At 40.7% G+C, this 21,697-nt stretch overlaps 1 protein-coding gene across 6 annotated transcripts in view; it reads left to right on the top strand.

Moving 5' to 3' along the window:
- The window catches only part of ANO1 (anoctamin 1), a 159,890-nt gene that overhangs the window by 88,698 nt on the left and 49,495 nt on the right, over positions 1–21,697 (top strand). For 3 of the 6 annotated variants that reach the window (XM_081163996.1, XM_081163998.1, XM_081163999.1), the window contains exons 5-10: positions 864–1,015; positions 3,179–3,233; positions 7,485–7,536; positions 10,827–10,892; positions 11,394–11,449; positions 21,628–21,669. In XM_081163996.1, the coding sequence (XP_081020122.1) occupies positions 864–1,015; positions 3,179–3,233; positions 7,485–7,536; positions 10,827–10,892; positions 11,394–11,449; positions 21,628–21,669 (423 nt within the window). The remainder of the gene's footprint in view (positions 1–863; positions 1,016–3,178; positions 3,234–7,484; positions 7,537–10,826; positions 10,893–11,393; positions 11,450–21,627; positions 21,670–21,697) is intronic. The other 3 variants (XM_081164000.1, XM_081163997.1, XM_081164001.1) reach the window with 1 other exon arrangement.

Below are 21,697 nucleotides of genomic sequence, written 5' to 3'. Positions count from 1 at the left end.
GGACCTAGTCCTACCTTCCCAATGAATTTTTGAATTGTCACTATGAAAGTGACAGCACATTGTCACCAGATGACAGGAGGATGTGATGAATGTGAAGCTTCTGAGGGAAGTATCTGTACCTGTTCAGGGTGCAAAACTGAGAAATGGATCAATATTTAATGACATGCTAAGTGCAGAAAGCAGACTCTGCAGGGAAATGTCTCTAATGGAACAGGAGACAGCCTGAGAGTACATAGTAATTTATTGCAAGTAAAACTAAAATTAAACTTTGGGATTTCAGTTTTAGATTAGGAGCTGATTCATTCCCATTTATCATGCTACTTGTTTTAATTATGTTTCTAAATTTTACAATAGCCTGCCATTATACTGAAGAATGTTAAATTATGGAGGTGTAGGGTTGAAAGGGATCAGATCTTGTCCAACTGCATAGAAGTAGGATTGTTCTTTTCCCAAAATAGATGGGAGCATCATGATCCAAAGCAGGAAGTACTATTATACCGTAACTAAAGCTATGTATACTCATTGCTAAAAAGGGGGATGGGAGATAAAGAAAATTCTGCAATCTGTATAAATTGTTCTAATTTACTTAATCCTTTATTTGGGATCATTTATTGTATATTATTATTGTTTTAAACATTAACAGGGTTCAATTCAGAGTTCCCCAGAGCAGAACTTCACTAACTAGAATCTCCCACTGGCAGAGAGCATGCAAAGGGTGTACTTACCACCTATTTCGTTGCCCCTTGTACTGTACAGATTTTGATTTTGATTTTCTTTTGAAGAATGTTCTGTTCTTGATGCCTTGGTATCCTTTGTCAATGACTTGAAATAAATAATGGATTGTTTGTTTGTTTGGTCCTCAGGTATATCAAATTCATCAACCTCATGGCCTATTGAAAAAAATCAATTCCGTAATTCAAAAAATAACAGAGCCCATCCAACCTAAAGTGGCAGAACACAAACATCAGACAGTGAAACGCCTCTCCTACCCCTTCTCCAGGGAGAAACAACACTTGTAAGTCAAAGTTCGTCATCTTTAATGTCATTTTCAGCAAACTCGGCCTCTGGGAATACAACTTGAAGATAAATCATGAGAATATTAATAGAAATACGTAGGCCAGTGTTTAGATGCAACTAGCACTAAGATGATCATTTTTTCCAAATAAACAAGATCTCGTACGACTCGAAGAAGAGCCTTGTCTTAGTCAGCTTCCCTAAGAAAGTCTTAAACAAAGAAATATTTGTGCCTCTCCGAAGTTAGCAACGTCAATAAAGAAAGACCAATCATATAGCTATGATTGTTCTCATCCGAAAGCTAAAAACAATCGGGTTATGTCACTTGCATCCCAAAGCGACCCAAACAATAGAGTGGCCATCCTGTGTTTCAGTCTTCATGTTTGCCAGGAGCAAAGTATAATCAAGGGGAGAGAAAAACCAGTCTGTTAAATGCTCAGTGTTTGCCCGAGGCAGGCATGAGAGGGAATGAGTTGGGGCCATAATTCAACTAACAAGTCCTGTCAGCACAAGGATTTCTACTTACACAACGGGACTCCGACTCCTCACATACCTTGCACTCCCCCTACAAATCTGTTGGGGAACTCCAGAACAGATTTAGGAGATGCAAGGGACAGGAAAGGGGGAGAATGTTCTGCTGTGCAAGCAACAATCCTTGTCCTGACATGTAGCAGTGCGACCCCAGGTCTCTTGTGTCCTTTAAGGTTCCCCATTGGTACCACCCATTGCGGCAAATGAAACAGCATACTTCAGTGACTTGGGCTAATCAGCACACTCCAGGGCTAAAAATCAGCTTTCAATGTGATCAGAACTTTAAAAAACTATCATGTACTGTCCGCACATGAAGGGTTTCTTTGGTTGCCAGTGGTAACACAGGGAACCAAGAAGTAATGCTTAGGAATCCTAACTGTATGACCGGAAGCTGCAGATGACCAGCTTTCCACGTTGTTGAGTGGTGGTCGACATAGCTCTTTTCCCCTGCAGCTATCACATGCTAAGTGGCTGTATGGATTTGCTCCAAATGTAGATTAAGCAGGAGATAAGAGAGAAGCTTTTGCTGTCTTAGGGACCCCATCCTCATAGCTGGGAAACTGTAAAAGTACAGTGGTACCTCTGGTTACGAACTTAATTCATTCCAGACGTCCATTCTTAAGCTGAAACTGTTCTTATCCTGAGGTGCGCTTTCGCTAGTGGGGTCTCCCGCTGCGTGCGCGCCTCTGGCGCATGATTTCCGTTCGCATTCTGGGGCAAAGTTCGCAACCAGGAGCAGCTACTTCTGGGTTAGCGGAGTTTGTAACCCGAATCATTTATATACCACTGTATAAGAAATGTGTGTCCTTGGGATCTCTGTGTGACAATTAGTGCAGATTTTAGCTATCATTATAGGATAGATAGTGATTCTCTGCAGAGTAACGAATGTGCCTTTTGTTTTGTAGAGACGCACTTGTACTGTACCCATTGTGTGCTTACTGCAGCATTTATTTTGTGTGAAGGGGAGAAAGAGATTTGCAGATAGAAGTATATGAAATCAACAGACAGCTACTATAATATTGCAAGAGCAGCAACAGGTGCTACACATTGTCTAGGAAACAGAGTTTATTATTCTTCCCATCAGAGTGCACATTCAGTTTGGCTACAGAATATTTGGGGGCAATCAATGAATAGACTGATTGGCTCCACCTGGGCAGCTCAGCCCTTCTCCGTTGCCGCGCCAGACCTCCCGGCCACTCCCGCCCGAAGAGGAGCTGCCGTGGTGGACAGCAGCTGCATCTGCTCAAGGACGGATGGCCCCAAAGTGAAGGGAAAAGCAAAAGAAGGAGGTCCCGCCTTCCCGAAGCACCTTTTCGTTCAGGAAGTTGGCGCCTTGAACTTTGAACCCCACGCTCAACTGTGATTGGGGGCTTCTGAGATTTCTAGAGAGGAATGGCTGCTGTCTAAAGATCTGGAACTGGAAGCAAAAAAGCAATGCATAGGAGATATTTATTATTCCAACACATTTAAGATGCTGCGGGTCCTTTTTTAGGGAAATTCAGAGAAATAAAGAGTCAACATTTAGAAGTGCCACCTCTTCTTTCGAAGACACACACAGCCAGAAAATAAAGTTGACTTGTTTGAAATCCATATTATACATTTAATCACTCCCCCTCTTTCAATGTTTTGACAGATTTGACCTCTCTGACAGAGATTCCTTTTTTGACAGCAAGACCAGAAGCACCATAGTAAGTATTACAATATAATACTTATAATACTTACGTTATAAAAAATATTGTATTCCCAGTTTACAAACCAACCCTAATTATGTCTACTCGGGGAAAAAGTCCAATAGGGCTTGACTTCAATAGAGCTTCCTCCCAGTTAATTTCTTATTTATTTATTTATTTATTTTATTTAACAAAAATTATATGCTACTTGATTATAATAAAGCCTGTAAGCTGTTAATAAAATGCAAAATCCTTCTTAAAAATAGGTATTTAAAAACATTCAAATGCTAATAAAGATGTACAGTAACTTAATACAGTGCTTTCTTTTTTTCTTGCTAGTGGAGCTCACTTCCCCCTATCATATGAGTCATCTCCATGTCACAGAAATGTCAGTGGCAGTGTTGTATGAATCTCAAGCCAGGTCATCCTGAATTGAATTCCTGTCCTCTGTATAGAATTACTATGAAATATAGGAACAGAAAGTAATGACAAGAAGTGCTCCTAAAACATTTCATAAATGCCCCCCCTACACACACACACACACACACACACACACACACACACAAAATGTAACATAGAATACCTGTGAGCTGGCTCTTGGGCATATTCACAACAAAGAGATTCCCCACCACAAACACATGTTCCAGAGTGGCCCCAGACAACAGCTCTCTGTTTGAATTTGAAATCAGAAAAATTCAGTGAACACTGGACAACCATGTGAACCACTGATCCATTAAAATCAGCTGTGAGCCACTGATCCATTGAAATAGGAAGAAATCCCCCATACCCAGGCCTAGTTATGCACTGCTGACAAATAAGGGCTGAGGATGAGTAGAACCATGCCTTTCTTTCCAGAACGTGTTTACTCTCATCAAGTGGAAAGACAACCATAGAAAGAATCCGTGGGAAAGAGATAACATTTTCTGTGCTTCCTTTTGCATTTATCAATAAACAATACATAACTGTAACTGAAGCGTAGAATTTTTTATGCGGTTATGTAAATACATTCTCTTCAGCAGGGGACAGCAATTGGCCAGCCCTCCCCCTTTTTAGTCACTTGTTTTCCTTCTTCCCTGAAGTTGCCATCCAGCGTTCATTTCTAAGCTCTCTTATAATATTAACTAAATAGGTCAATATTTAGTCACTCCCATCCCTAGCATTGCGTGACAGACAGTTCAGAAGCATTCATTTAGTTTTCTCATTTAAAAGTCTTTTCTTCTCAGCTCCTCATCTGACAACTGAGGGGAACATTTTCTTACCTCCCAGGACTTCATGATTTTGCAGTGGTGACGGGTGATGTTCCATAGCAAACTTAAACATGGAAGAAGGGTCCTTTGTTGTCTTCCCCATTTCTCAGAAACAAGAGAATGCTCCAATTTCCAGCTGCTCTTGTCTGCTCTTGAGTGGACTATTAGCATAGTGAAGAAGAGAGGAATAACTGTTCAGTGATTGATTTATTTTTAAAAACCCTGCTGGTTTAAAGTCATGAGTTAAGGCCAACACATGTTGGCTCCACAAATCAAGGAAGCTGGAAGCTAAGGCTGATGCCTTAACAGACATGACCCATGATCGGCAATGATGTGCAATGGATTTGGAAGTGCTCATGACCAGGAGAAAAGCTTTCATTCTTTGCTATGTTAAGATTTCCACCAGCAGGTATGTTGCAAGGCATTTAGAATTGCCTTAGAATCTGAGGTTCTTGATGGAGGTAAAACATGTAGGATCAAGAGTATATGAGACATCTTTGTCCCCATCACTGCATCCTCCCCATCTGAATTTGTGTCGTGCCCACAGGAGTTTCTCGTTTCCAAATGTGGCCATGTTATATTAGAATAGACATTGCACATAGCATCTGCAATATGGTTCCGTCCACAGTCATTGTATTCCTGGCCAAAAAAAGTAACTTCAAAAATTGATCTATGCACGCATCACCTTATTGCACCAGAAGTTGCCATAGACTTGAATGAAGAAAACGGCTGCTCAGAAGTTCACCAAACCATTGAAGGATCACATGCCCCAGCAAGCCTGAATAAAATGCATCAGCCACTTTTGGAAAACTGGAAAGAAATACATTTTGAAATTGGAGTAAAAAATATAAATGTGCTGATTTTCAGCACCTTTAAAATTGCTGTTGCTGTGGCAATTTTTAGTGGATCAGCTTGATCATGTACACAAGGTTTTCAGTTATTAGCTCAGTAAGTGTCATTTTTATAAATTGTAGAATTTATAATAGTGGGACTTTTTTTTGTAAACTCAAGGGCACTCCCATGCCCTTTAATGAGTTACTAATGAATAGCATCCAGTTTATGGTTGGTCCTCTTGTCTTGTCAGATGTTATGGGATGAAAGGGTCTGTACAAAGGCTTTTTAAATACTTCCTCTATGGAGTCCTTCCATCTCCCTCCTTTCCTTAATCAGTCCTCAATAATCCAGCACTCTCATATATCATATATCATAATGTCAACATTTTTCGTATGCTGATGTCATCTTTCACTTCCTGTGGCTCCTTCAGTAATCCAGTACTGGTCCTTTTCTCCCATATAGACTTAACTAGCCTTACTCATGCTGCCTTCTTTCCTTTCTGTTATTTGCAAAGAGAAAAGTAAACTGTTAACAACGTTTATCTATTGCCACTTTAATTGGGGACGTGGGTAATATATGCTACTTCTACTCAGACTAAAACCATTGCAATTAATGACCCTCAATAGGTTCCATTAATCTCCATGGGTCTACTTTGTGTAGGACTAGACTTGGATACAAGCCATTAGCCCTAATTTTGTTTTAAATAACTGAACAGAAGTTGCTAATATGTGGAGCATCTTTTAAGAACAATCCTCTGGTGAGATGCTTGTCGGAATTTATTAATTCTGTATAATGTAAAACTATTTCTATCTAGATTTTCCACCTTGCAAATATTGTATTTTGAAGGGCAGCATACAATTCCCTTTAAAATTTAAGGCTTAAATAAATGAGCAAATGAATGCAGAAACTACTTAAGATTGGAGTTGAAAACAAGTCTCTTGATTTTATACCAAGCTTCAAATAAATATAAAAGACAAGATATGTATATACCTTACAATCAACACCATAAATAGCGAAATTCACTTACTGCTGTTTTCTCTATATCTGTATTTTAAAATGTTAACATTTATAAACTATAAATAACCCTTTTTTAGTTTTCATTTTAAACTCTTTAAGTATCAATTCTGCCAGAAATACTATCCTTCGAGGTTTTTTGTTTTTTGTTTTTTTGCAAAGGAAGAATAGTTAGTAAGTATAGTTCTTTATTGTTTGTTTCCATGGCGTGATAATCCAGCTGCAATCCACTAATTATATGACTTCTATTTTTGACACACAAAAATCTATCCAAAATGCAAACATGGCCACAATGCTAAAACGGTACAGTGCTTAGCAAAACAGAAAGAATGACTTCAGCTAAATTCCAAATGTATACCTAGACTTGAAGGTAAGTACACCACTTTGGGGCTCATTAGAGTGGGAAAAGAGCCTATTGTTTTGGAATGTTTTAATTGGCTTGAACCTGCACCTTGGAAGTCAAGGAACCACAAACATGGATGAATCATCCAACTCAATTGGGCAGATGGGAGTTGCGAGCGAACCGTTGTTGTTGTTGTTGTTCAGGGAACTCCTGAATAATAGAAGTAATAGAACAGAAATAATACAGTATATGTATGGTAACTATCTGGCATACATGGCAATGACTATAGTTTATAGGGTGGTGACCCAGAAGTGGACATTTGCAGTGATTTTTAACTCATGGAGCAGAATGTACACATATGGGAAGGTATGGTTATCAACCTTAGGGGGGGGGGGAGAGCAACCGAAGAGTCAGTAATGGCATTCAAAGCAAGAGACACGGGGAGGTATTCACCTACCATGCCCCATTAGTGCAAGGATCTCTGCTTGCATAGCAAGACTTCCCTCCCTCCCTCTCCTCTACTCCTACCCCAGCTAGCATCCTTCAGCAAATCTGGTTCAGAGGGTTGGGAGATCCCCTAGAAAAGATTTGGGGCAGCCAGCAGGGAAAGGAGAAGGAATGCTCACCTTATTGAATTCTACCCATACTGCACAAAGCTACTAATTCCTGTGTGCTGAAATAATTGCAAATTCTTAATATTCAATGATGGTGCTCAAGAACTTAAACCTGCCAGTGCTTAAATTTGATCGGTATGCAATCAAAATCTTACTGCTAATTTCCCAAGGGCTATAGGTGACCTGGTGTTTATAAAACCATTTTTTCCCCTTGTAGGTTTATGAAATATTGAAAAGAACTACATGCACCAAAGCCAAATATAGCATGGGTAAGAAAGTTTATTTAGCTTGCAGATCAGCATATTTTCCAGATTCCAGAATATTTGAAATTTACGTGTGAAGAGTTTGCAAGTTTTTTTATTCTCTTTTCTAATATAATTCATGTAACCGAGAGTGATTTGTGTGAGATTTTAACTTGCAGAGATTATGAACTGCTTAAACTGATTTTGTGGAGAGAGACTCAGCTGATATACTTATGCATATGATAAACCAATATATTGCATACACTCACATTGTTTATGCATCTCTCTGTTTTTAGGCCATCAACCTTTTATGGATACATGCCATATTTCCCATGCTCTTTGGATATAATTCTGCCAGGTCTCAAAACAAGACATGTGCAGTACAGTCCTATGCATGTTTACTTGGAAGTAAGTCCTACTGTGTTTAATATGACTTACTCCCTAGTAAGTGTGTTTAGGCTTTTAATCTTTGTGTGCATCTCTCACTGCGCTACTCTAATCAAAGCTAACCTTTGAAATTTATTGTAATTTCTATTCTGGCAAGCCATTCACCCACAGGGTGTTAAAAACAAGTATGGGAAACCGGATTACTGCTATGCATGTGCAAATATTGGCACAAAGACTGATTAAACAACTTTCAAATAATGGAAGACTAAGTTTTGAGTATTTATCAATCCCTGGCTTAAACTGGGCCATTTGATCAACATTTCCCATAGCACTCTTATACACTTCTTTATTTGTTTGTTAAGTATTTTATTTATTCCATAAAATAATTTATGCCCTGCTTTTTTGCTTTTAAAAGCCCTATTAAGGCAACTTACAAAGTACAAATCAAATCAGAATGCAAGTTGAGTGGCTTCTGCTGTGCCTTTAAGACACTGTAATGTGGGGGCTTTTTAATGGAGGTTCTTCCTTCAGTGGTATGTTATTGAGAAACTTGTTGGAGGAAATACCTTACAGTCTGTATTGGAATATACAGACATATGCCTGAGTCTTGGCACTGTGTTAGAGGAAACTGTAGAGTTTGATGCATTGGTGGCATGTGCCAAGCTGGCTTTGTTTCTCTATGGTCTGTACATGCTTTATACAACAACAGTAATCAAACTGGTTGATTTTGTAACCAACCAGGAATATTCATGGAATCAACCCTTGCTTAAAAGCTTGTGTGTTGTTTTAAGAAAGTAAGTGTGATTTTTTTCTTTCAGGAGAAATGAGGTTTCAAGAAATCATTTCCTTTACCTATGTCTGATCATAGCATTTACAAATCAATTTGCCGTTGTGGTCACAAAGTGGCCTAACAATCATGACTACATTAACAGAGAAAGTGGTCTGATAAATTATATATTTCTTCCATCAGAAGTGGATGTGGGGGTGGGGAACACCAGTGTGCACTGATTAAAAAATAATGGTTCGGCACTTTCTTCAAAAGATGTAAAGTGATTTAATGCCGTCTGGGACTGCATTTTATATAATCCTAACAGTATATCAAAGTGTGAAGTTGGTTAAGATCAACAGCCAATCTGAAATGAACTTCCAAGATGTCACTAACACCAAAATCTGACAAGACACTTCCACATTTCTCAGTTTTCAGGTGACTGACACCCAGAGCACTTTTCAGCAGATTTCATCCTTGGAACCTTCATTGGAAACATAAGAGCCCCCCAATGAGGAAAGGCCCTAGCCTAATAGTAGAACATCAGCTTTGCATGCAGAAGATTCAATGTTGAGTCCCTGACATCTCCATTTAGGGCTGGGGTAGAATGCTGGAGACCCACTGCCAGGCAGCATAGACAGTGGTAGATGTAGCTGACCAATGGTCTGATTCAGTATAAGGCAGCTTCCTATATTTCTATGTGATCCTCATTTGAATGGATTGACTAGCAACATCAGTGTAGGGTAGGGGCTTGTCAAACCAGGAAAAATCACTTAAATGAAGTGATTTCTTGTGGGGTTGCAGCAATAGATTTTCCACTCTAATAAAACTAGCCTAAGTCTGCCACTTGAGTAGGTCATCCATTGACATTTTGCCAAATCTTTTGTCAAGGTGTGGGCTTGTTGTTCCCAACCCTTTAATGCTTAACAGAAACACTTACTGATTTGTTTCCTGTGGGCGCTGGGAGGGGCAGGGAGCCATTGTGCAAATAATTAATGATGCTAGACAAATGAGCAGTGTTGGCATTTTCTTTCTTCTTCAGAGCATGATCGAAGCTTCTGATGAACTGGGAGCTTTTAGTAACAACTGCACAGATGGTCTTTGGCATTTAATAGACTCAGCCCTTCATTTGCCATCTACAGCCATAAACATAACAATGTGCCAGCAGTGCTAAGGCAATAAAACTTGATTATAATTTTTCTTATGGTCAGGTATTCACCTACACCTTCACTCTTTTAAGTACTCTAAACAAACAATAGCAAAAGACTCGCTTGGCCAAAGAAATTAACTTCGGTTGCAATTTCACTGCTAATAAATTCATGTGCATGTGTATGTTACTCTTTGTACAACAAATTCAAGTGAATTCCATGCTTTTGTCTTCTAAGTAAATTGGTTCAGGGTATCCCAGGTGCCATGTTATTGAGCATGAATACTCTAAATAATTTGCAGAAGGTTTAAGTAGAAATACAGAATTGGATGAAATATCAGCATGCAACTGGAAATAGTGTTTGTTGCAAGCGGCAACAAATAACTTTTGTAGACTGTGGCATTAGTATTTCTTCTTGATGCAAAATATCCTATCAGTGAAATAACTCTGAGGATAAAAAATGGGCTTAATGAACCTAGGGGTGCGAAACTGAAAATATTTCCCCTCACAGAATACATCACACTGTATGTTTTCATTCCTGTCCAATGCCTTGTTATCATGTCAATATCCACACTGCTGTTTTCATATTGCTTTTTAATATTGGTTTTGCTGACTAGATCCAAGCCATTGTAGATAGGGTATCAGAATCAGCATGCATGTTTTCTGAGGTAACATGACCCTTTCAAAGTCTGTCAGGTATCCCGTATTTGGAAGCAGCTATATTAATGCCAGCAGCTGTAATGAAAAACACATCCAGCAATCAAATACTGCAGTCTCAAAGAGTCTGTAAGTAAGCAGTCGCTGGAATTCTGTGGCAAGCTAAAATTTCTAAGCGCATTCTTCACCCATTGCAAAATCCCAGCTATACTTACAGGAGCGCCTGATATATACTCTCTTATTCAATTTCAAATTTTAAAGATGATTCCCCTGAAGAAATAATATACATTCCTCTGAGTCCCCATCGCACAAACATTGTAACTGCTCAATCATACAACTAATAGACAAATGTGTAAACAGGGCAAGGAGAGGGAAGAAAGAAGGAAACTACCCTTTTAAATAAAAGACGAAAATGTGGTAAATATGGTAAGTATAATACCAAGGTCTTTCCAAAGGCTTTCCAAACAGCTTCTCTAATCAAGCTTAAATCTGATTTTTAAAACTCTTTTCTGTGGATGTATGTGTAAGAGAGTGGGAGGGATGGCTATTATTGACACCCCTGGTTGTCAGTCCCAGCTGAACTCTCCTCTTTCTGATAACCTCGCCTTTTGCTACTTCCAAACCTATGGGCTTGCTTTTCAAATCCAACTTGAAGCTTCAGGTTGTGTAATTTATTGCAATGACTAAACTCTTGACTCCGCAGCGTATGACTTCCTCTGATTCTCCACGGCTTTCCATTTCTTAAAACAAATCATGTTTAATAATCTATACATTCAAAAAGCTGTGAAGGCAAATTAATGGGTCAGATTCATTCTCTAACAAAATTGCTGATGTTTTGAGAGAGAAATCTCCAGAACTGAAAAGTGGGTTTATGTGAGGGAATTCAGACTTGGAAGCATAAATAGATATCCTCTGTTGTTTTTCCAGGGATCACCAGTCTGCTTGCCAATGGCGTTTACAGTGCTGCATATCCCTTGCATGATGTAAGTGGTCTTGGAATATATTTTATGTTTCTAGAAGCTGATACCAAGAATCCTTAACATGTTAGGTATGAATGACACTATCCTAAACATCTTCAGCTTTTCATGAGCCCAGCATCCTCCTGCTCTGCTTGCATATTACATTTTAGCAATTTCTTCAGGCCAACTTTTTACTGGTGTTGTAACACAAATAATAACTTTCTTTAGCTGTATATGAATCAGAGCCGTAAAAATGACTCAGCAAATGACCCGCTCAGCAAACAACCATGCTTTTGACCTTCTTCTGCCAAGGACACTGGGATTGCTGATACATATTTATATCCGTGGCACCATGTAGCTGGTTTCCTGATCTAAATCTCCTTGACATACTCCTAATAAATGCAGACTTCCGGTCGGTGCCAGCGCTTAATGGCGGTCCTAGCTCCGAGCTCCGGAGAAGGACTGCTTCGCAAGTTCGGGTCTTACCCGCTACGGCAAGCGGGGGGCCCCTAAAATCCCAGGCGCTGAAGCCTGAGAACAAGGAGACTCGGTGGGCACCTTCGCGCCCCCCGGTACCGTGAAAGAGCCTTTTTAAAGGCTACGGATCGACATCGGGAGTGAGCGCGGTGCTGAGAGTCGCTACCCAGCCTGCGAAGTGAAGCCGCGTCGCCATAAGCGGAGAGCGCCGATTCCTTCCTGAAAAGAAATTCGGACTGATTCCCCGTGAGTAAGAACTGAAAAATAACCGGGACTTTTTCAATTTTAAAAATTGGGCTAAAAACGGGGGAGATTTAAACAAAGGAAGTCTGCCTCCCCCCGACTGCATGAAAGTGAAAGCAACGGAGCTCTAAACCTGCATCCGTTTAAATCCGTCCTTTGATCAGCTAAACCGGACATTTAAACCTTTGATCTCCCCTCTAGCAAGCAGGGCAGAGGGGAGGCGAATCTGACCATTAACTGCATTACTTATTTGGAGGAAAAAAACCTCTGCTGTCTCATTTGCTTGAAAGTACGAAACGGTCTGCCTTCTTAGTACACTGAACTGACTTTTCCCTGTGAAGTGATACTTTGATACAAAGTTTCCACACTGCCTGACTATTGCATATTATAAGAAGAAACAGTATAAATTGGGCAACTGTGGCAATTTGAAGTTACAAGTATTTAGTAACATTGACTTTGACTGTGTTAATCTCCCTTTTTCTCACTTTTTGGATTGTCTCCTTTGTTTTGGTACTTGGAAATTTCGCTCTATGGTCATTTTGATTTGCTCCCTCTAGAGGATAAAGTAAAGTTTGGCACGGCTTAAGACAGTGGAATTTTCCAAGGGAGAACAAATCCCGTGGGAATTGACCTTGACATGAGTGGCCCACAAGAAGAGATAGTCACAAGAGCCAAGATCAAGCAACAACAGCAACAACAACAGTTGCAGCTGCAACAGGCAAAGAAAAGAGGCTCAATCTCAGGCGCAACAGCCGGATCAGCAGGAACAACAGGTCAAGACAAAGGAGCAGCCGTTTCTATGGAAGCTGTGACAGAGGCCCTGCTCAAGATAAACCAAACCCTGGAGTCTTTGACAAAACAGACTTCAGAGAACACACAAAAATTAACAGAAATATCAGCAAGATTAAACCAGAATACAGAATCTATAAATAGATTGGTAGAGGAGAACGCCACCACGCGCCAAATTGCCGAGGAGGCCAAAGCCACTGCCGGAGAGACACAGGAGAAGCTAGAGCCGCTTGCCAAGAAGGTCTACGAGCATGATGCAACTTTGGCCTTGTGGGAGTTACAGAGGAAAGAGAGAAATTTAAAATTAAGACTGATTCCGGAGAACGAAAGAGACAGCCTTGTGGAATACTTGACACGGGAGTTTGCGGATTGTTGGGACCTTGAGGAAGACGAATTTAAAATTACGACTGCCTTCAGACTGGGTAAAAAGCAAGATAGAAAGACACCGAGAGACTGCTTGATTACACTCAGATCCAAGGAGGAAAGAGACAAAATATTAGGATTACACTTTGAAAAGGCCCTGCAAATTGGAAATTCAGCTGTACAGATCTTTAAAGACATCCCAAAATACATTTTGGATTTAAGAAACTTTTACAAGGACTTGGTTCTCTTGCTAAAGAAGAACACTATTCGATTTAGGTGGGAGTTTCCACAAGGACTGTCATTTGACTTCAAGGCAAAGAAAGTGAAAATAAAGACAATTCAAGATAAAGACAAATTTTTGGCAAGATACCAGGAGGATTTACAGAAGGGGACTGTGGACGTACTTGCAGAACAGAGGAGAGCACTGGACATCCTGAATCTCTCGTTTGGACAAAAACCACCACCATCAGAAGAAGAGCAACAACTTGGAGCTGTTGGAGGAGCCTTAAGAAAATAACAAGATGGCTCTGCAATTCCTTAGTTGGAATTGTAATGGGCTCAATGGGCCTTTGAAGAGAAGACAAGTATTTCATATATTGAATAAAGAACAATTGGACTTGATATGCTTACAAGAAACTCACATAACCAGAGCCCACAGGAGATTACTTTCAAATAAAAGGCTAGGACAAGAATTTATTTCATCAGACAAAGTCAAGAAGAGAGGAGTTGTAATATATGTGAAGGAGAAATGGGCTCCAAAAATGATATTCAAAGATGAACAAGGGAGATATCTGGCTGTGGAGATACAAGTACAAGGAGAAAATTCTTAGTTGTTGGAATTTATGCACCAAATGAAGGCAAATCTGACTTCTTTAAGAGACTTCATGAAACTTTGACGGACTATTTGGATTACAATATGATAATCATGGGAGACATGAATGGCGTGGTCTCCACTAATATGGACAAGGCACAAAGACTAACAGTCACTAAAGAAGGGAGACTCCCTAAGACTTTTTTCGAAATGACAGAAAACATGGACTTGATAGACATCTGGAGAACAAGGAACCCTCTGGAGAGAGAGGGAACCTTTTTCTCCCAAGCAATGATGACCTGGACCAGAATTGACCAAATCTGGGTTACTAGTGGACTGGCTCCAAAGATTAAGAAAGTGGAAATCTGCCCAAAAACTTGCTCCGACCATAACGCCGTGAAGATGGAGATGAAACTCACAATAACTGGTCAATTTAGATGGAGAATGAATGACACCCTCTTTCGAGATAAGGAGATTCTCACGAAGGCCCAAAAGACCCTAAAAGACTATTTTGAAATAAATTTGAGGACCGACGTGGAGAAAAGAGTGATCTGGGATGCAAGTAAAGCGGTTATGAGAGGATTTTTGATTCAACAAAATTCAATAAAGAGGAAAAAACAAAATGAGAAAAAAGAGAAGATCTTGGAAATGATAAAGGAAGGAGAGAGGAAATTAAGAACAAAACCAAAGTCTCAGGACATTTTAAGAGAGATCAAGTTATATCAAACTCAATATATGGAATTGATGAACCAAGAGATTGAATGGAAGATAAAGCAAATGAAGCAAAAAACTTTTGAATCAGCAAATAAATGTGGTAAACTTTTGGCATGGCAATTGAAGAAAAGGCAGAAACTAAATACAGTTACAAGCCTAGAGGTGGAGGGAAAGAACATATCTAAACCCAATGAAATCAGAAATTGCTTTTTAAGTTATTTCAAAAAACTCTACACTCAAGGCCCGCAAAATGAAGAAGATATAGACAAATTCCTTGGAAGATATGGATTACAAAACATCTCTCAGCAAAGTAAGATGGACCTGAACCAGAGAATCTCAGAACAAGAGATAGAGGCTGCCATTCAGAATATGCAACTGGGTAAATCTCCGGGACCAGATGGACTGACTTCTAGATACTACAAATCGCTGAAGGAATGGTTGATTCAACCATTAAGAGAAGTTTGTAATGAGATCCTTGAAGGAAAAAGGGCACCTGAATCGTGGAAAGAGGCATATATTTCACTCATACCAAAGTCAGAGACTGAAAAGACCCAACTCAAGAACTACCGCCCAATATCATTGCTCAATGTGGATTACAAAATTTTTGCAGACATTTTGGCAAAAAGACTCAAAAGAGTTTTGATGGAGATGATTCATAAGGACCAAGCAGGCTTTCTCCCTAAAAGACACCTGGCAGACAATGTAAGGAATGTTATAGACATTCTGGAAAAGCTAGAGGTGAATATAAACACTAAAGCAGTATTGATCTTTGTGGACGCGGAGAAAGCCTTCGACAATATTTCTTGGAGTTTTATGAAGAAGAACCTTCATAGGATGGGGGTAGGCCGGGGTTTTGAGAATGGTATGGCTGCAATATACTCTGAACAAAAAGCCAAACTGATTGTAAATAATGTTGTGACTGAGGAACTTAAGATAGAAAAAGGAACACGACAGGGGTGCCCGATTTCCCCATTACTCTTTATTTCAGTTCTGGAGGTGTTGCTGAATATGATAAGAAATGACCAGCAGGTTAAAGGTGTGCAGGTCGGAGCTAAACATTACAAGTTAAGAGCGTTCGCAGATGACTTAGTATTGACTTTGCAAGAGCCAAACACTAGCACGAAAAAGGTATTAGAAATAATACAACAGTTTGGCCAGGTAGCTGGATTTAAGTTGAACAAGCTAAAAACCAAAGTTTTAGGGAAAAACCTAACAGATATGGAAAAGGAGAAATTTCAAGAGGAAACAGGTTTGACTGTGGTCAAGAAGGTCAAATAATAAATTAATAATAATAAATTTTATTTATATCCCGCCCTCCCCAGCCAAAGCCGGGCTCAGGGCGGCTAACAACAATAAAATAATCAATCAAATAATCACACAATCTAAAAATTTCATTATAAAAATTAATTAAATCAAATTGATGGCAACCAATTAAGTAGAATTATGTGCAGGTTGCCAGAGGAGGGAGTCAGGCTGCGCCCTGACCAAAGGCCTGGCGGAACAACTCTGTCTTGCAGGCCCTGCGGAAAGATGTCAGGTCCCGCAGGGCCCTAGTCTCTTTTGACAGAGCATTCCACCAGTTTGGAGCTGCAGCCGAGAAGGCCCTGGCTCTAGTTGAGGCCAGCCTAACCTCTCTGAGGCCTGGGACCTTGAGGATGTTATTATTTGCAGACCGTAGGTTTCTCTGTGGGGCATACCAGGAGAGGCGGTCCCGTAGGTACGAGGGTCCTAGGCCGTATAGGGCTTTAAAGGTTAAAACCAGCACCTTAAACCTGATCCTGTACTCCACCGGGAGCCAGTGCAGCTGGTATAATACCGGATGAATGTGCTCTCGCAGCGAAGACCCCATAAGGAGTCTCGCCGCGGCATTCTGCACCCGCTGGAGTTTCTGGGTCAGTCTCAAGGGCAGCCCCACGTAGAGCGAGTTACAATAATCCAGTCTGGAGGTGACCGTCGCATGGATCACAGTGGCTAGGTCAGGACGAGAGAGATAAGGGGCCAACTGCTTAGCTTGGCGGAGATGAAAAAATGCCGCCTTTGTTATAGCTGTAATCTGCGACTCCATAGAGAGGGAGGTATCGAAGATTACACCCAAACTCTTAACGGACGGTGCTGGCACTAATTGCACCCCCGCAAGAGATGGGAGTTGCCCCCTCGATCCCATATCGTCCCGCCCCAGCCAGAGGACCTCTGTCTTCGAAGGATTTAACTTCAACCGGCTCCCACGTAACCATCCAGCCACAGCTTCCAGACATCTGGTCAGTGTGTCTGGGGCCGAGTCAGGATGGCCATCCATCAACAGATAGAGTTGGGTGTCATCAGCATACTGATGGCAACCCAGCCCAAAACTCCGGACAAGCTGGGCGAGGGGGCGCATAAAGATGTTAAAAAGCATCGGGGAGAGAATTGCACCCTGAGGCACTCCACACACCAAGGAGTGGCGTGATGACAATTCCCCCCCAAGCGCCACCCTCTGTCCCCGACCAGAGAGAAACGAGCGCAGCCATTGAAGGACTGTGCCCTGGATCCCCACGTCGGCAAGGCGGTGGTCCAGGAGTTCGTGATCGACCATGTCAAAGGCTGCTGACAGATCTAGAAGAATCAGCAGCCCCGACCCGCCTCGATCCAGCTGTCTGCGGAGATCATCTGTTAGGGCGACCAGAGCCGTCTCGGTCCCATGACCAGCGCGGAAGCCGGACTGGAATGGGTCCAGAGCAGATGTTTCATCCAGAAACCTACCAAGCTGTTCAGCAACCGCTCTCTCAATCACCTTACCCAGGAATGGAAGATTCGAGACCGGGCGGTAATTGGATAGATCTGAGGGATCTAATGATGTTTTCTTTAAGAGCGGACGCACCACCGCCTCCTTCAGTTCCCCTGGGAATATCCCGGTGCCAAGGGACAAATTGATGATATCCCCCAGGGGGCCCTATCTAGGGGTTTATCTAACATCCAAGAATCAGAATTTGTATAAGGACAATTATGAAAAATGTTGGTCAGAAATTAAAAAAGATTTAGAAATATGGTCAAATTTGAAACTGTCAATGCTAGGCCGAATTGCAGTAATTAAAATGAATGTATTGCCTAGAATGCTATTTTTGTTTCAGACCTTGCAGATTATTGATAAGATGGAATGTTTTAAGAGGTGGCACAAAGATATTTCGAAATTTGTCTGGCAGGGCAAAAAGCCCCGAATTAAATTTAAAATATTGACAGATGCTAAAGAAAGAGGGGGCTTTGCCCTGCCGGACCTAAAATTGTATTATGAGGCAGCAGCTTTTTGCTGGCTCAAAGAATGGATGCTCCTCGAGAATACAGACATCTTGGATCTGGAAGGTTTCAATAACGCTTTTGGTTGGCATGCATATCTTTGGTATGATAAAGTTAACAGTGTCTTCAAAAATCACATTGTCAGAAAAGCATTGTTTAATGTTTGGATAAGATATAAAGATCTATTGGAAAACAAAACCCCTAGATGGGTGTCACCAGTGGAGGCTAATGCAGTGAAAAAACTCAATATGGAGGTCGGATGGCCGAAGTATTGGGAAATTTTAGAACAGGATGGAGATAAGTTCAAATTACAAAGTCAGGAGAAATTGAAGCATAAAGTGGAAAATTGGTTCCAATATCGTCAAATAATGGAATTTTTTAAACAGGACAGGAAAGTCGGCTTCCAGGTGGAAAAATCAAAATTAGAAACCGAATTGTTAGAACCCAATACTAAGAATTTATCTAGAACGTACAACTTGTTGTTGAAATGGAACACACAGGATGAAACAGTTAAATCGGCTATGATTAAGTGGGCTCAGGATGTTGGACATAACATTATGTCAGCTGACTGGGAATGGTTATGGAACACCGGTATAAAATTTACGGCATGTAATGCCTTAAAGGAAAACATTATGAAAATGGTATACAGGTGGTACATGACCCCAGTCAAGCTGGCAAAAATCTATCATTTGCCCGATAACAAATGTTGGAAGTGTAAAGAGACTGAAGGTACTTTTTATCACCTTTGGTGGACATGCCCGAAGATTAAGGCCTTCTGGGAAATGATCTATAATGAAATGAAAAAGGTGCTTAAATGTACCTTTTTTAAAAAACCAGAGGCCTTCCTCTTGGGCATTGTCGGCCAATTGGTGACAAAGAAAGATAGAGCTTTTTTCATGTATGCCACAACAGCAGCAAGAATACTTATCGCAAAGTATTGGAAGACACAGGACCTACCCACTTTGGAAGAATGGCAGATGAAAGTGATGGACTACATGACATTGGCCGAGATGACAGGCAGAATCCGTGACCAACGAAAAGAGACGGTAGAAGAAGAATGGAGAAAATTTAAAAGCTATCTTAAGGACTACTATAAACTTAATGAATGTTAAAATGTCGTAGTTTCCAGAAACAAAGGGGTACAGGGACATAAGGTCAGAGTGTAAGAGAGGACTAAGATGATAGAGATTGGAAAGTAATAACTGGGAGTTGCTAGTTGAATTATGGACATTGGGATGCAGAGAGGGGGGGTATGGGGAAGTCCTAGAAAGGAAGTTTATGAAAATATGTTTGAAACTATACGTGTATGTTTGTCATTTTTAATGTTTGTCTGTTTTTCTCAAAAATGTTGTAAAACCAATAAAAATTTTATAAAAAAAAAAAAAGACATACTCCTAATAAATGCAACACATGCTCTCAATGGGCAGTTTCTGTTGTAAAGGTGGATTGCTTATATATGACTTGAAACACAGGCTACATATTAAATCATATTTACATGCATCCAGGAGTGGCCACCCTGTTGCTGCATCGTTATCAACTATCTAAAGGCTGCAGATTGTATACTCATATTTCACAATATAATTAATTACTTTGGGTGCTTGAAGATGATGATGGTACTAATAACAATAATAACTACAACATGTGTTTATTATGTGTGAATGTGATGTGTTTCCCCAGCAATATGTTTAAACAGTTTAAATATTAACACTAAAGTCGAAATAATACATTCCCAAAGAAGACTGAGACCTGCTTCTCAGTGATCCTGGGGCTATACCTGGACCCCTACTTTAGGTTGTCCAGCTTTATATTAAAAAGGAATGCATTTCAAAGTGTTGGGTAGAAATATTTTTTATTATTAATGTGGAAATCTGCCTCTGGTCCTATTCTTTCATTCCTTTCTGCACTTAAAAAAGAATCACCTTATATTGCTACTGCCCCCCTTTTCCTGTACCAGTTCACCTTGTGACTGCTGTTTCGTGGCTTTTTCAAACCAAGCCAGAGAAACCTGTAGCAGCTTAGACACTCTGTGGAGTTACTGTAGGAGGAGGTCTCATAAGCAGCAGCTTACTTTCATGCATGTGTCAACTGACAATGTAGACACTCCTGTGTACAGAAACTAAGGCGGCGATCTCCAGCATTGCTGTGTTATACCTGGCACTAGGTGACTTTAAAAGATGAAGGAATGAAATGCTCTTAACAGGGCACATTCTTTAGTCTTCTTGTTCTTGTGAATCACTTCCAGCATGCAGTGGGAAAACTCAGGCTCAAACAATAGACATTCCTGGATAGGGATACCCATTCCTGGATAGGGATAACCTGACCACAGTAGCTTAGGCATTGGTAATCTCAAGACAGGATAATTGCAGTGCTCTCTATGTGGGGCTGCCCTTCGGTCTGGTCTAGAAATTTCAGCCAATGCAGAATGCTGCTGCTACACTGGTAATGGGAACAGACTACTGCCAACACATGACACCACTGCACTGGCCTCCTGTCTGTGACTGGGCCAGGTTAGAGACTCTTGTACTAGAGTGCAAATCATTGAACACCTTATGGACCACTTTACCCTGAGCACCCCAGATACGTCACTGAGGTCGTGGTGGGCATACTATTAGTGGTTCCCTGTGGGCTAGAAGCCAACAAGGGAACATGCCTTCAGTGTTGTGGGTTCAGTTCTATGAAACCCCCTCCCACAAGAAGTCAGACAGGCACCATCCCTCTTTAGTTTAGTTGCCTGGTCAGTATTGTGTTCTTTCAGGAGCCCTTTGCACCTGAATGCTTCTCAGATGTTTTACAGTGGTGCCTCGCAAGATGAAATTAATTCGTTCCGCGAGTCTTTTCGTCTTGCGATGTTTTTCGTCTTGCGAATCACGGTCCGTCGCAACTGCGCCTCTTCAAGCGGCTTTAAGAAAAAAGCAAACAAACTCGCAAGACGTTTTCGTCTTGCGAAGCAAGCCCATAGGGAAATTTGTCTAGCGAAGCAACGCAAAAACCGAAAAACCCTTTCGTCTAGCGAGCTTTTCGTCTTCCGAGGCATTCGTCTTGCGGGGCACCACTGTACTTCTTTTTCCCCTTCTTTTTTGCGTTTCTCGATTTTAGAGGTTTAAAATTTTGGAGATTTGATTCATGTTTTTAATTTTGCATGTTTTTATTGTAGTAAGCCGCTTGGAGACCTACATGGTGAAAAGTGGGATATACTTTTTAAAATAGATGAATAAAAATGTTATTCCCCCTAGAGCAGTTGCCCAGTCTGCAAAGGGAGGGCCTTAGCCCTTGCAAGCCTGGTGTCCTCTAGATATTTTGAACAGCTCCCTTCAGTCCCAGCCTTAGCTGTTCTGGCTGGAGCTGGTGGGAGTTTTCGCTGAAAAAAATGGATGACATGAGATTAGCAAAGGCTTGCCTAGGACATGATTTGCTAATTCGAAAGTCGTGTCTTTCTCTGTCATAATTACTGGTCTTGCATGTATACAAGAAGAAAATAACACATGCCATATTTGATTTGTTGCATAATATCTCTTGTCTTTTCTTTTTAAAAAAGGGAGATTATGAAGGTGAACACGTTGAGCACAATGACAGAAAAGTAAGTTTGTACAAGAGGACTCACCTCT

Source organism: Podarcis bocagei (genome assembly GCF_964188305.1).
Source record: "Podarcis bocagei genome assembly, chromosome: 1".
In the NCBI taxonomy this organism is placed as follows: Eukaryota; Metazoa; Chordata; class Lepidosauria; order Squamata; family Lacertidae; genus Podarcis; species Podarcis bocagei.
Note: the sequence above shows the minus strand (reverse complement) of the source record. Positions and strands in the feature narration are given on the sequence as shown.